This window comes from Ornithorhynchus anatinus, chromosome 11, assembly GCF_004115215.2.
Source record: "Ornithorhynchus anatinus isolate Pmale09 chromosome 11, mOrnAna1.pri.v4, whole genome shotgun sequence".
In the NCBI taxonomy this organism is placed as follows: Eukaryota; Metazoa; Chordata; class Mammalia; order Monotremata; family Ornithorhynchidae; genus Ornithorhynchus; species Ornithorhynchus anatinus.
In genome coordinates this window covers 12,311,294-12,326,844 of record NC_041738.1, presented here as the reverse complement: position 1 = coordinate 12,326,844, position 15,551 = coordinate 12,311,294, and the positions used below count along the sequence as shown (strand labels likewise).

Below are 15,551 nucleotides of genomic sequence, written 5' to 3'. Positions count from 1 at the left end.
CGTGGGCGTGGCCATGGAGACGCGGGCGGGGCCGAGGGAGACCGAGGCGTGGCCATGGAGACGTGGGCGGGGCCTGTCATCGTGGGCGGGGCCTACGGTGTCCCGCCCCCCGCCATCGCCTTCGACACAGTACGCAGGCGCATCAGAGCGCTTTCCCCCCCCTTCCCCAACCCGGCCCCCGCGCAGGCGCCCTAGCGAGAGGGACGCCGTGAGAACCGTTACCAGGCAACGGGAAGAAACAACCGGGACCGGCGGCATCGCCGGCAACAGCTCCGCAACAATCAAAGAGGTGAGAGGCACGGCGAGGCCCGGGATCTTCGGGCCGCCCCCTCCTGCAAGGTATTCGGTCATCCGGAGCTTGACCCCCTGCCCCTTGCCCATCCCTGCCCCTTGCCCATCCCTGCCCCTTGCCCATCCCTGCTCCTGCCCATCCCTGCCCCAGCCCATCCCCCTGCCCACCGCAGGCCTCGGACCCCCGGCCTCTCCCTCTGCCCCACGGACCGTCCTGAAAGCTGACAGCCTAGACTGTGAACCCTTTGCTGGGTAGGGATGGTCCCTGTTTGTCGCCGAATGGTACCCTCCAAGCGCTTAGCACAGTGCTCTGCACACAGGAAGCGCTCAATAAATACGACTGACTGAATGAATGAATGAAAGTTGGGTCGTCGTCGTCCCCACCGCAGGAGGATGCTTACCTGGCCGTTAGCAGCCCGGTCCTTGCCTTGGTTGACCGGACCCCTAGGCCTCGCTGACCCCTGCCCTCCACCTCTCCACTTTCCCCATCTCCCCCTACTCTCAGGGTCCCAGGAACCCCTCACCTCCGCCCATCCCCTTGGACCCCAACATCCAGGGAGGCCTCAGCACACCAGACACCACCCAAATTACCCTGCCTTCTTTGGAAGATCAGATCACCCCTCTCTCCCCCCATGGAAGAGGTGGAACCCACATTAATGGGGGGAACTAAAAGTCATCGTGACCCCAAACTCTTGGGTTTGGAAACCGGGGGAGACGGGAGGTTGCCCCATCCCTAGGCAGTGGTCTTCAGTGGGCTCGGCTACTTACCTGAGCCGAATCTGAGGCCCGGGCCTTTTGATACCAAGTGCCCCAGGAGAGCCATCTGCCTCCACAGCTGTAGGCTGGCACGATGCCCCTCCAAAAGCTGAGAGTGAAATCCATCCAGGAAAGTCTTGAAGAGGAGGAGGTTTTTTTAATTATTATTATTCTAAAATGTGTCCTAGTTCCTACAAGCCCTTGCCTCAGGCAGGACCTTATTCCAGCTCCAGATCCATTTCCATTTCTGGCTTATGCACCTATTTATAATTCTCAAGTTGTTTCTCATCCTCACCACGTTCCTTTGATACGTTTAGCATTCAACCTCCTTTACTTGGAGTTAGGAGAGGGGCAGGGATTATTCCTCCCTTTAACAGATGGAAGAATCGAGGCCCCAAGAAATCCTAGGACCACAGTACGGTAGATAGACCTGACTTTTGGTGCCAACTTTTTACCCCTCCCGAGAGAGGGGCTGGGAAGAACTGGGGGTGGGGAATGCTGACTGGGCCGCGAGGGGCACTGCCAAGTTGCGCTGTTTGGATCCCAGAAGTCACTGAGGGTGTTTCTAAGATGAGCAGGTGCGGCCCGGCGGAAGATTAAAAGACTGTGCTTTCTCTAGGTGTCACAGACCTCTTCCTTCTGAAGATGTCGGTTCCATTCTCCAACACCCAATACCGTATTCCTCAAGGATTTGGAAATGTGCTCGAAGGGCTTACCCGGGAGATTCTGAAGGAGCAGCCGGACAACATTCCAGCCTTTGCAGCAGCCTATTTTGAGGCCCTTCTAGAGAAAAGAGAGAGTAAGGAAATGGACACTGTTTTAGACAGGTTTTTAAAAATAGTAGCCAACTGGTAGATTGACAGTAGTGCACTCTGACACCTTCAACCCATCCTTTCTTGTACTAAGACCGGTGTTGCCTTGAAAAGACCCATGAAGCCAGAGGGTCAGTAATAATAATAATAAATGTGGTATTAATTAAGTGCTTACTATGTGCCAGGCACTGTTCTAAGTGCTGGGGGTAATACTAGCAAACTGAGTTGGACATAGTCCCTGTCTCACATCGGGCTCACAGTCTTAATCCCTATTTTACAGATGAGGTAATTGGGGCACAGAGAAGTGAAGTAACAATTAATTAATTAATTATGGCATTTGTTAAGCGCTTAATATGTGCAAAGCACTATTCTAAGTGCTGGGGAGGATACAAGGTGATGAGGTTGTCCCACGTGGGGCTCACAGTCTTCATCCCCATTTTACAGATGAGGTAACTGAGGCTCAGAGAAGTGAAGTGCCTTGACCAAGGTCACACAGCAGACAAGTGGCAGATCAGGGATTAGAACCTATGACCTTCTGACTCCCAGGCCTATGCTCTATCCACTTAGTTGATCCATTTCCCTGCTTCCGGGCAAAATGCCCTTAATCTTTCCCAAATGGGTGGGTACCCTATTCTAAAGGGATGCTAAGGGATTCCAGAAGCCTTTCCATTCTCAGGTCGCTTTAACCTTTGGCCTCTCATTTAAAATTCAGAAAAGGGTTGCAAGAAACAACTCTACACCGTTTGTTTCCCCCATTTAGTCTTTCCTGGTGATGTTTCCCCTTGGCCCTCAGCTAAAGGGACTGTGTCCTTATTTTGAATGGGACCTTCTCACCCTAGCAAAATGACCCCTTGATGGTTCCCTTCCGAGCCTACCTGAGTCCATACTTCTTCCCTCTCACGGCCTCATCCCTGCCAGAGTTAGGGATGTTGAGGTCCCCTTGCTTCAGACAAGGAGGGAATCCTTAGAAGATGGCAACCATTTTTTTAAATGATACTTTTTAAGTGCTTTCTATGTGCCAGGCACTCTTCTGAACACTGGATTAGGGAAGCAGCATGGTATAGTGGATAGAGCATGAGACTGGGAATCAGAAGGTTCTAATCCCAGCTCTGCCACTTGTCTGCTGTGTGACTTTGTCCAAGGCACTTCACTTCTCTGTGCCTCAGTTACTTCATCTGTAAAATGGGGATTGAGACTGAGAGCCCGATATGGGATAAGGACTATGTCCAACCTGATTTTCTTGTATTCACGCCAGTGCTTAGTACAGTACCTGGCACACAGTAAATGCTTAACAAATACCACAGTTATTATTATTATTACACATGATCATCACGTTGGACACAGCCCCTCTCCCATATAGTAATCACAGTTTTAATCCCCATTTGACAGATGAGAAAAGTGAAGTGACTTGCCTAAGGTCACACAGCAGACAAATGGCAGGGCTGGGATTGAAATCCAGGCCCTTCGGACGCCCAAGACTGTGCTCTAATCACTTGACCAGGCTGCTTCCCTGCCCCTCCTATGTTCTGTACAAATGAAGATGAGGCCCTAGAAAACCTACCAACATGCAACCAATGGCATGGCCCCTGTCCCAGCTACTGAGGGAAAAAAGGCGCCACTCCATGGAGACGATAGCCGTCCCATTCTCCCCTCACCCCTCATCCCCCCAAGTTTTATGAGTGAGACTCCCAGGCTCACTCAGCCTAGGTGTCCAGTGAAATCCGAGAGTTTTCTATCCAGGCCTGGAAGGACCCAAAATGGTAGTCAGCTGGCCTGTTTACTCTGTCAGTCTGCCCCATCCCAGTCCTCATTGCCCCCCTAAAATCTCTGCCCCTTTTCTACCCCTCCACTCCCGACATATACAATGAATTGTTGGCATCACTGCTGAGGAAGTCACCTATGAGGTCAGAGTCATAAAAATGGCATCTCCCATAAACCCGAGGTAGCAGCTGCTGCTCGCACCCCATCCTCCCGAGCTGTCGCCCTAGGGTTTACAGAGTTACTCATCCACATTGTCATTTCTCTCTTCCCTTCTCCAATCTGTAAAATGTTTTGGTTTCGGCCTCCCCAGCTGGACTGTAAGCTACTTGAGGACAGAAATCATACTTTCTAATTCTGTCATACTCTCCCAAGCACCTAATTCAGTGCTCTGAACACTCAGTGCATTCTAGTGATTGATTGGCACAGCTTGGAGGGGATGTGCTACCCAAGTTTTCCTCTACCACTGGGGGACTGCCAAAAGGATTTCAGAGTCTTTCCCATCTTCAAAAAATAAAAGGTGAAAGAGAAGGAACAGTTACTGCTGTCCTTTGGTGGCCAGGTTTGAGCTGGCGTCCCTCCAGCCTGACCTTTGAAGAATATCGTTGGTACAAATTGGTGATCGGGAGCCAGGGTGACGAGAGGAACGCTCTAAGGACGCTGTTGAAATGCGGTCTCGGACAATCATCGGCTAAATTCGGGGAGGCACTGGCAACCGACAGACCTGTCTCCCGCGACACATCATATAAGGACCGTTATATACCTAGAAAACCTTTCCCCGGTTGAGATAGAGACCTCCCCCATTCCTACTCGGGATAGCAAACTAGTTTAATTCAGCTGAGGAGTAAAGGGCCACTCTTAAGGTTTTAGTAAAAATAGAGCAGATAGCACCCAGGTTGAAGATGTTAATTCTGGGGGCTCATGCCTTGCACCCATCTAGTCCTAATCCTGTCTTCCCTGCCACCCCCTCCCTGTGGTGCAAAGGGATGCCAGCTCACTGCCTGGGGTTCCCTGGTGTTTCCATTCTTTTAGGGTTCAGAAATCCAGGGTACCTACCAAGTGCCAAATCCCCTACTAAGTGCTGGGAAGAATACACAGTAAGCATCGTTATGGAGAAGCAGAAGATTGAGCAGTTATCTGGATGGTTTCCTCTGGCTAGACAGCCCAACCAGATCATTCGGGCCTAAAATATGTCTCAGTGGGTACCTTATTATAGGGCAGTCCACACAGAGGGAATGAACCAGTTTTCCCCATCCCAGCCTTCACTGATCCAGCTGTGAGGTCACCGTTCCACTTATATTTTGATATCGAAGTCACTCACACTTTCCCCAGTGATGTCATTTAAAAAAAAATATTTGTTAAGTGCTTACTATGTGCCAGCCACTGTACTAAACACTGGGGTAGATAATAGATAATAATCAATGGTATTTATTGGGTGCTTAGTAACACACCTTGGAGAATATGGTATGACGGAGTTGGCAGGTGTGTTCCTTGCCCACAACGAGTTATAGTCTAGAGGGGGAGACGGGCATTAATATAAATTAATAATTTATAATATATAATTTAAAGACATGCACATAGGTGCTGTTGGGTTGAGGGTGAGACGAATATCAAATATTCAAGGGAATAGGCGATGCAGAAGGGAGAGAGCACCAGAACACAGTCCATGTCCCACATGGGTCTAACATTCTTAATGCCCATTTTACAAATGAGGTAACCGAGGCACTGAGAAGTGAAGTGACTTGCTCAAGATCACACAGCAGACAAGTGTTGGAGCTGGAATTAGAACCCAGGTTCATCTGACCCCCAGGCCCAGGCTCTATCCACTAGGCCACGCTACTTCTCAGTCCCAAAGGACAACTCTGTTATGGAAATTAACTAGATAAAAATCTGGGGTTTCTTTTTGAATAAAAGGAGGATACGAGCATTGACTATTAACTCTGATAATATAGTGTTAGGTTTACAAACCCAAGCTACGCAAAGTCAGTATTTAATTTTAGAAATAATATGCTTTCTATTACAAAATCATGAGTCATTGTTCTCAGTAATGAAAGCAATCCAGATTGATGGTTTTAAAGTATTAGCCTACCTTTCCATCACCAAACAGTGGACAAAAGCAATGTTTAAATGGTTTAAAAATAAAGGAGCGGGGGGCACATTCCTTTATTCCCTTTTCCACCCACCCTCAACTCAAATGCCTGTCAAAGGGCACTTCCCAGCACTTCTCTTGAGAACCCCCTCCCACCCATCCCTGCCCCCCACCCGATAGGATCTCATTTAAAAATGCCAGAGAAGGGCTCTGGAGCTGAGCACATGAGCCTTCCTGAAATCTCATCTCCAGGAGGGCTTCCCTGATTTATTTTTAATCTCCCCAAACCTTAATAATAATAATAGTGTTGGTATTTGTTAAGTGCTTACTATGTGCAGAGCACTGTTCTAAGCACTGGGGTAGATACAGGGTAATCAGATTGTCCCACATGAGGCTCACAGTCTTAATCCCCATTTTCCAGATGAGGTAACTGAGGCACTGAGAAGTGAAGTGACTTGCCCACAGTCATACAGCTGACAAGTGGCAGAGTCGGGATTCGAACCCATGACCTCTGACTCCCAAGCCCGTGCTCTTTCCACTGAGCCACACTGCTTCCCTTGCCACTTCAGCACTTCTTAGGCAGGTAGGGGCTCACACCTCCTTCAGCCCATCTTTTTACTCTGTTGCTTCCTCCTATGTGTAATTTAGTGTCCATCTCTCCTGCTAGATTCTCCTACAGTGTAAGCTCCTCGTACTCAGGGAATGGTTCTACAGCTCAGTTATACTGTACCCTCCCAAGCATTTAGCTGCAGGCCTCTGCAGACAGCGCTCAAAACAATTGAGAAGCCGCATGGCGTAGTGGATAGAACAGGGACCTTGGAGACAGAAGATCATGGGTTCTAATTCCAGATACCCCACTTGTCTGCTTGGGCAAATCACTTCACTTCTCTGGGCTTCAGTTACCTCATCTGTAAAATGGGGATTGAGACTGTGAGCCCCACGTGGGAGAGGGACTGTGTCCAACTCGATTTGCTTGAACCAGTACTTAGTGCCTAGCCTGGCAGCGCCTGGCACACAGTAAGCACTTACCAAATGCCATCATTATTATTACAATTGATTGCTTGTAAACTCCTTGAGGGCAGGGATCATTCCTACTAATTTTGTGGTACGCCCAAGCATTTAGTACACAGCCCTATTCTCAGCAGGCGCTTGATCAGTCCTATTGATTAATAGATGGATCTATGAAGTCCCACTTCTCGCAGGCATATAATTAAGAAACATCCTCAAAGAAGTGAATCAACAAGAGTAGGTCCCATGGTCTAGCATGACTAGAAAAGAAACTGACTTACAGAAGGCTTCTCCTCTGCCCTTCTCTTTCCACCCGACCTATTGGCTGGTCAAACAATCAGTGCTATCTATTGAGCGCTTACTGGGTGCAGAGCACTGTACTAAGCGCCTGTTAGAGTACACTATGACAGTGTAACAGTGTTGGTAGTCATTCCACCGCCTTCTTTTCACCTTCTGAAAACAGCCCCTCAGAGACCGCCCCTCCAAACTGAAATAGATTAATAGGATGGCCACGCGAATCGTGGGTTTGGGTCGTGGTATTCCAGCACAATGTCGATGCCAAGCTGAGGTCTCTTCAGACATAAGTGGGCCTGGTATGTGAAAAGACCTGCCCATCTGATCACCCACTGGGCTCCTTCATTTATATTCTCAGTCCTGAATCTTCCTGACTGGATCAATCAATAAATCAACCAGTGGTACCCACTGAGCACTTACTTTGCGGAGAGCACTGTACTAAGCACTTGGGAGAGTACAATATATCAGAGTTAGTAGACAGGTTCCCTGCCCACAAGGAGCTGGCAGTCTAGAGGGGGAAACAGACATTAAGGAAAATGAATGAATTACAGTTATGGACATAAGTGATGTGGGTCTGAGGGAAAGGTGAATAAAGGCAACAAATCCAAGTGAAAGGGTGAGGCAGAAAGGAGTGAGAGAAGAGGAGATGAGGGCTAAGAGGACGGCTAAGAGGACATGACCAAAGCTCATTATGGGCCGAGAACTTGTCTGCTCATTATGGGCCGAGAACTTGTCTGCTAATTCTGTTGTACTGTATTCTGCCAAGCGCTCAGTACTGTGCCGTGCACATAGTAAAGCGCTCAGTAAATACCATTGATTGACTGATGGATGAGGCCCCGAGGCCGGCCCATCCGAGAAGCACCGTGGCTTAGTGGATAGAGCCCGGGCCTGGGAGTCAGAAGGACCTGGGTTCTAATCCCAGCTTCACCTCTTGTCTGCTGTGTGTCCTTGGGCAAGTCACTTAACTTCTTTGTGGCTCAGTTACTTCATCTGTAAAGTGGGGACAAGAGCGTGAGCCCCATGTGGGACAGGGACTGTGTCCAACCTGATTAATTTGTAGCTACCCCAGCACTTAGAAAAGTGCTTGGCACATAGTAAGCGCTTAACAAGTATTATTATTATCATCTTGGCATCTTCTTCTTCTTCTTATCATCATTATTTTAAAACAGGAGACACCAAGGTCCAACCTCATGCTTGAGTTCTTCCTGTATATCCATCCTCTGTCTTCTTAATGTATAATACTTCAGGACAGGGACCATCTTTTGATAGCATGTCAGAGAGAGAAGTATTCATTCATTCAATCGTATTTATTGAGTGTACACTATGAGCTCAGCACTGTACTAAGCACTTGGGAGAATATAATAGAACAAAAAACAGACATTCCCAGCCCACAATGAGCTCAGAGTCTAGATGGGGGGGACAGACATAGAAGTAGATGGGCAGTATGAGCGTGGAGCTGTCCTAGCAATCATCATTAAGATTAATATATATTATTTATCTCATTTGTATATATTATTTACCATCCTATTTATTTTGTTAATGAGGTGTACATCCCCTTGATTCTATTTATCTTGATAATGTTGTCTTGTTTTTGTTTTATTCTGTTTTGCTCTGCTGTCTGTCTCCCCTGTTTAGACTGTAAGCCCATCATTGGGCAGGGATTGTCTCTATCTGTTGCCTAATTGTACATTTCAAGTGCTTAGCACAGTGGTCTGCACATAGTAAGTGCTCAATAAATACTATTGAATTAAAAGCCATGATAATAACCCTCAGGGTCTCCAGAGGTTCATCTCAGAGGTCTGTGAGCTGACAAGGCTCAGGACGAGACTCCGCGAACAGGGATGGAAAGTGAAAGTTGGGTGAAGCCTGTGGTGGTCCCCCCGGGGCTCCCTGGGGAGCTCAGCAAGCTGGCCTGAACCCATTTGGACTGCCCGCGGCCCCCGGGAAATGGGGCTCGGATCCACCGCCCTGTTCACCGCCAAAGGCTCTGCAGTGTGACTATTTCTAGACTCATTTCTAAGAAAGCTCAAGTGAGAGGGGATTACAGTGCACCCACTGGGAGCAGTGAAACCTGGAACAGCTTTTATTGGGGCCAATAGAAAGGGGTGGATTAGGGGTACCAGAGGCCCCAGGAAGGGAGCATGGTGACCAAAAGGAGCCTGGGCGGGCGCCATCCGATAGCACTCCGGATGCCTGAGGTGTAGACTGCCCAGGCCAAGCGGGGTAGGGAGGTGCAGGAGCAGGATCAGGGCAGCAGGGAGGGACATCCCCGGGGTAAGTAATGTGTGCCAGTGGGATCCACATCCCAGGGTCACCTAAGCAGCCCCCGCCAGTTTCACTTTGCTGCAACTTGAGCCACAGAGTGCCTCAACTCTACCACCATAGAGTGGCAATCCTCTGCTCTGTGGTTTGGAGAAGCAGCGTGGCTCAGTGGAAAGAGCCTGGGCTTCGGAGTCAGAGGTCATGAGTTCGAATCCCAGATCTGCCACTTGTCAGCTGTGTGACTGTGGGCAAGTCACTTCACTTCTCTGGGCCTCAGTTACCTCATCTGTAAAATGGGGATTAACTGTGAGCCTCACGTGGGACAACCTGATTACCCTGTATCTACCCCAGCGCTTAGAACAGTGCTCGGCACATAGTAAGCGCTTAACAAATACCAACATTATTATTAGTGGATAGAACACAGGCTGGGAGGCAAAAGGACCTGGGTTCTAATCCCTGCTCAACCACTTGTCTTCTGGGTGTCATTGGACAAGTCACTTCACTTCTCTGGGCCTCAGTTACCTCATCTGGAAAAAGGGGATGAAGAGTGTTAGACCCATGTGGGACAGGGAACATGTCCAACCTGATTAACTTGTCTCTACCCCCATGCTTAGACCAGTGCTTGGCACATAGTAAGCTCTTAACAAGCCCCATAATCATAATTATTATTATTATCTCGACATCCTCGGCCCCCTGGCCTTTTGCCCTGCCATTCGACCAGAGGACACAGACACTGCCGTGATATATGGGCTCGTGTGGTTGGGCCACTTGGCCTTGTGGGCACTTGCCCTGCTGCACTGTTGAGGTGTAAGATCCTCCAGAGTCAAGTTCGGGTCTCCCCCCCACCATCACCTTATCCCCATCTCGTTGCCTTATGGGTACTTTAATCAGTGTTATCAATTGGAGGATGGACTGCCAGCCTGTTGGAACAATAGTGGTAATATTAGTAAATAGCAGCGATAACAGCAGCATTTATTGGACACCACTTGGAGTGGTTCACTCTACTAGGTGCTTGGGAAGTAGAGAATAACAGCGACACATTCCCCGCCCACAAGGAGCTTACCCTCTTTTGGGAGACAGGCCTCAAAATATTTTCAAACCAGAACGGCGAGACTTGAGCCAACATATAATCATGATAGCCAAGACTGGATGAGGGAAAGAACTGCTGTTCTATCCGGGAATCTGAATGAGCTCCCAATAATCCCGAAATGCCTTTTCGTTTTCAGAATCCAACTTCGATCCAGCAGAATGGGGGGCCAAAGCGGACGATCGCTTCTACAACAACCAGGCGTTTAAGGTTGAGCGTGGGCACGGGGTGGGGGCGGTGGCGGGGGCGGTCCCCTGACCTTGGCTCTGCTTCCTGAATTCCCACCCTCTCCCCGCCTGGTGGTTCTGCACGAGGACCATCCGGGAATCCAGGAATGTTGGTGGAATTGCTTCATTAATCCCAACTAAAAGGTTGAAGATGACACTGCATGTTTTCCTGGCCAGAAACCCAGCTCTGGAAGGGTCCGGAGCTCGTAAACAAGCACCGGCCATGTGGTAGAGATGGTGCCGGCTGCTGTGGGAAGCTTTAGCATCCTAAGCACCCGTGCCCACAAGGCACTGGCGTTTCACAGCTAAATCGTGGCATGAACGAACCTGGGCTTTCATGGATGCCTGCTGGATTCCTCAGTGGAATAAACATGAGCTCCATATGGGCATGTTTGTTTTGTTTTTTTTCCCCAGTGATACTTGTTAAGCTCTTACTATGTACCAAGCACTGTACTAAGCGCTGGGGTAGAGTCAAGACAGTCAGTCAGTCACATTTATTGAGCTCCTATTGTGGGCAGAGCACTGTACTAAGCCTTGGGAAAGTACAATAAATAGACACATTTCCTGCCCTCAGTGAACTTACAGTCTAGATGAGGAAGCAGACATTAATCTAAATTAATAAATGACAGATATGGCCATAAGTGCTGTGGGACTGGGAGGGGGGATGAATAAAGGGAGCAAGACAGGGTGACACATAAGGGAATTGGGAGAAGAGGAAAGGAGGGCATAGTCAGGGAAGGCCTCTTGGAGGAGGTGTACCTTCGATAAGGCTTTGAAGGCAGGGAGAGTTACTGTCGGATCTGAGGAGGGAGGGAGGACTGTGGCCTACAATTAGGTTGCCACAGTCCCTGTCTCACGTGGAGCTCACAGTCTAAGTTGGAAGGTGCAGGATTTGATCCCAACTTTACAGATCAAGAAACTAAAGCACAGGGCGATTTGCCCAAGGTCACACAGCAGACAGCAGTGGGGTTGGGATGGGAACCCAGATAATAAATCAATCGATTATATTTATTGAGCGCTTACCATGGGCAGGGCACTGTACTAAGCATGTGGGAGAGTACAATGTAATAGAGTAGGTAGACCCATTCCCTGCCCACAATGAGCTCACAGTCTATAGGACAAGCTCGTGCGTGTCTCCTAGGCCCATGATCTATCCACTAGGCTACACTGCTTCCAACTGAGTGGAAGCATCTCCCTTTGGCCAGGAGGCCGGGCCAGGGGAGGATCCAGACGGTCTGCTGGGGAGCTGGATTCAGTCAGTCAGTCAGTCAGTCAATTGTATTTATTGAGCACTTACTGTGTACAGAGCTCTGTACGAAGTACTTAGGAGAGTACAATATAACAATAAATGGACTCATGCAGGAACCTGTCCTTGGTCCCCCCTCCAGCCAATGGAGGAGAAATAGAAGAACCCAACAGGGAGCGGCTCAGTGGTCTTTAACAATAATAATAATAACAATAGTCATGACGATGATGACATTTGTTAAGTGCTTACTACGTGCCAGGCACAGTACTAAGCTCTGGAGTGGATACAAGCAAATCGAGTTGGGCACGGTCCCTATCCACTGTGGGGCTCTCAATCTCAATCCCCATTTTACAGATGAGGGAACTGAGGCCCAGAAAGATAAAGTGAATTGCCCGAGGTCACACAGCGGATGAGTGGCAGAGTAGGATTAGAACCCAAGTCCTTGTGACTCCCGGGCCTGTGCTCTATCCGCTGAACCGCACTGCTCCTCAGGTTCCCCTGCAGTTCACTGGGGGGCACAGTGGAAGGAGCTTGACACAATAATAATAATAATAACTGTGGTATTTCTTAAGTGCTTACTATGTGCCAGGCATTGAACTGAGCTCTGGGGTGGTTACACACAAATAAGGTCCGGGGGAGCAATCAGGATCCCGTTTCCCTCATCCAATGTTTCACATATATATATACAATTTTGATATTCTAAATGACTTATTTATTGATATTAATGTCTGTCTCCCCTTCTACGCTCTAAGCTCGATATGGGCCGGGAACACGTCTGCTAAATCTGTCATACTCTCCCAAGTGCTTAATACACATAGTTGGCACTTAATAAATACCATTGATTGATTGATGGATTGACCCAGCAGCTCCATCCATCCAGTCCTCAGTATTTGCCGGGCATCCAGGAACTGCCCACCATTGATAGCCTCGCACGCCCCCCCCCCCCCCCCCCCCGCCCGCCTCACAGCTCCTCCCTCTCCTCTCTCTAAGGAGGCGGCCCCTGGGGAGCCTGAGAAGGTCAAGTCTGCAGTCTCGGTGAAAGAAGAAGCCAAGGTCACACCATTGGTAAGTGACTCTCTCCCGGTGGTTTGTATTTGCCGGGGTAAGAGTTGGGCAGGCTGTTGCCTCTGACTATGCACATCCCAGCTGTGGTCTCAGTCCGGAGACCCGGCGAAGGCCTAATTCGAACCACGCCTGCTGGGCCAGCGCTGTCTCTTCACTGGGCAGTCATAAACAGTAAAAAGTAAAGAGGCATCAATCTAAATACATAGAATTATAGAATTATCATTTAAGATGAGGTAACTGAGGCATAGAAAAGTGAAGTGACTTACCCGAGGTCACACAGCAGAGAAGTGGCGGAGCTGGAATTAGAACCCACGTTCTTCTGGCTCCCGGGCTTGGGCTCTATCTGCTAGGTCACACTGCTTATCGTTTCCCCAGTTCCCAAACTGGGGAGAAACCTCCCCCCGCAGGTTACAGAATGGTCCATTGCTTTTCCAAGCTTGTGCTGATTAGACCTCTAGCCAAAGAGGCTACTGGATAGACTCCTATTTTCAAAGAGTGGGCAAATGTCCAGGAAAACAAAAAGGTGCCTGAAACACTGACCCTCTTAAGTGGAAAAAAAAAATTCTAAAATTATGATTACTTGATGTGCAGTGAATCCTTTTCCTGGGCTTCAGTTGCCATGATTTGTTTCCCTGAAAGGTTCGTACCCACGAAACTAAGAGTTAATCCAGAGCCGTTCTGGAAAGAAAAAGGAAAAAAACACCACCTTACTTGGCAATGATTTTTTTTGGGGCCGCAATGTCATGTTGAAAAGTGACAAAACAAAATGCCTGCTATTCTGGCATCCGCCATTTGGTGCACACACGCGACGTGCTGATATGTCAAATCCTCTCGGGTGGTGGCACTTTTTAAATCGATGTAACTCGTACGTCTATTTTTATTGCACTGAAAACACGGGGTGTATGAGAAACCGCTTCCCCTCTCTTCTCCTCCCGAGTAGGAGCCACCCCAGGCCGATGTCAACCGCGGGGAGAACGAAGCTGCCACCAAAATCCAAGCGGCTTTCCGGGGCCATTTGGCAAGAGAGGAATTGAAGAAAATGAAAGCAGAGGCGGAGGAAAATTGAGTGAGGCCGTTGTAGCCCACGTAGCCACTGAAAAAAAAGATCTCACATCCATCCATCCATCCATCTGTCCATCTGTCCATCCATCCATCCATCCAGCCGGCCATCCTGCTCTTTCTTCCTTCATAAGGAAGATTTAGAGTAGCGAAGATTCATGTGATTTTGTCGCTGTTGTGAGAAACTGTACTGAGTGTTTGTTTAATAAACATGCCACTAAGACTTCTTTGTGATTGCCAAATCTTATTTGCATCTCTTCCCTGGACTGGAAACAGCACGAGACTGGGGAACTTGTTATGTCTCAGTGATGGGTGGGAAATGGGTTATCTGGCCCACTCGAGAGAGGAATGATGATAATAGTAATAATAATGATGATAATGGTATTTGTGGAGTGCTTTACTACGTGCCAGGTAAGGTACTGAGTGCTGGAGTGGATACAAGCAAATCGGGTAGGATACAGTCCCTGTCCCCCAGGGAGCTCACAGTCTTAAACCCTGTTTTACCGGTGAGTAACTGAGGCCCAGAGAAGAGAAATGTGACTTGCCCAAGGCCACATGGTAGACAAGTGGCGGAGTCAGGATTAGAACCCAGGTCCTTCTGACTCCTGCATCTGGGCTCTATCCACTAGGCCATGCTGCTTCCCCTAGTAGATCCCCAAGTGGATTTGCCCAAGTTAATTCCCCTTTTCATTCTCCTCTGTCAGAAGCTTGTCATTGCCCAGAAGGAACAAGTGATCATCACTTTGATATTGGGTTCATCCTCCACTTAGCTGAATTCCAGAAACCTTGGCCTCTCAGGGTGCTAAAAAGAAATGGATCTAATAATAATAATGATAATACTTGAGAAAAAGCATAGTGTAGTGGATAGATCGCAGGCCTGGGAGTCAGGAGGTAATGGGCTCTAATTCTGCTCTACCACTTGCCTGCTGTGTGACCTTGGGGAAGTCACTTCCTTTCTCTGTGCTTCAGTTACCTCTTCTTTAAAATGGGGATTGAGACTGTGAGCCCCACATAGAACAGGGACTGTGTCCAACCTGATTTGCTTGTATTCTCCCTAGCGCTTAGTACAGTGCCTGGCACATTGTAAGCACTTAGCAAATACCACAATTATTATTATTACTATTTTTAAGTGCTTAATATGTGCTAAGCACTCTTTTAAGTGCCAGGATTGATGCAAGTTAATCAGGTTGGGCACAGCCCACATAGTACAGAGTAAACGCTCAATAGATACCATTGATGGAATGATTGAGAAAAGCAACATAAAAGACAAAGGGCACAGAACATTGCAGCTAAGGGAGCAGGTTAATCAATCAGTTGTCTTGATTGAGCACCCACTGGGTGCAGTGCTCTGTACTAAGCACTTAGGAAGACTCAAACCGAGAATTGATTCTTCCTCCTGCTCACAAGGAGTTGACAAGTAAAGTGGGAGATAGGCATAAAAATGTTCCCAAGTAGGACAGATTCCACCAAGCCCCATGCCAGGAGAGGGAATAGAGAAACCCAGAAAACTACTGGGAATTTTGGGCTGAGGTTTTGTTTCTTTGTCTTTTTTTAATGGTATTTGCTAAGGACCTACCATGTGCTAGGCACTGTACTA

General features: G+C 48.4%; 1 protein-coding gene across 3 annotated transcripts; it reads left to right on the top strand.

Annotated features, from left to right (window-relative positions):
• Positions 1-173: 173 nt before the first annotated feature.
• SPA17 (sperm autoantigenic protein 17) lies at positions 174-14,181 on the top strand. Of its 3 annotated transcripts, none has more exons than XM_007663512.4 (5): positions 174-289; positions 1,667-1,846; positions 10,497-10,567; positions 12,821-12,895; positions 13,836-14,181. In XM_007663512.4, exons 2-5 carry the CDS (start codon positions 1,693-1,695, stop codon positions 13,959-13,961), a joined length of 426 nt encoding a protein of 141 aa, XP_007661702.1. In that variant the 5' UTR covers positions 174-289; positions 1,667-1,692; the 3' UTR covers positions 13,962-14,181.
• The last annotated feature ends 1,370 nt before the right edge of the window (positions 14,182-15,551 follow it).

Excerpts from the sequence above, each read along its gene's own strand:
- SPA17 (XM_007663512.4), top strand. The coding sequence starts at position 1,693 with ATGTCGGTTCCATTCTCCAACACCCAATACCGTATTCCTCAAGGATTT. Across the intron at positions 1,847-10,496 it reads CCTTCTAGAGAAAAGAGAGA|AATCCAACTTCGATCCAGCA; the intron begins GTAAGGAAATGG and ends TTTCGTTTTCAG. Across the intron at positions 12,896-13,835 it reads AAGCCAAGGTCACACCATTG|GAGCCACCCCAGGCCGATGT; the intron begins GTAAGTGACTCT and ends CCTCCCGAGTAG.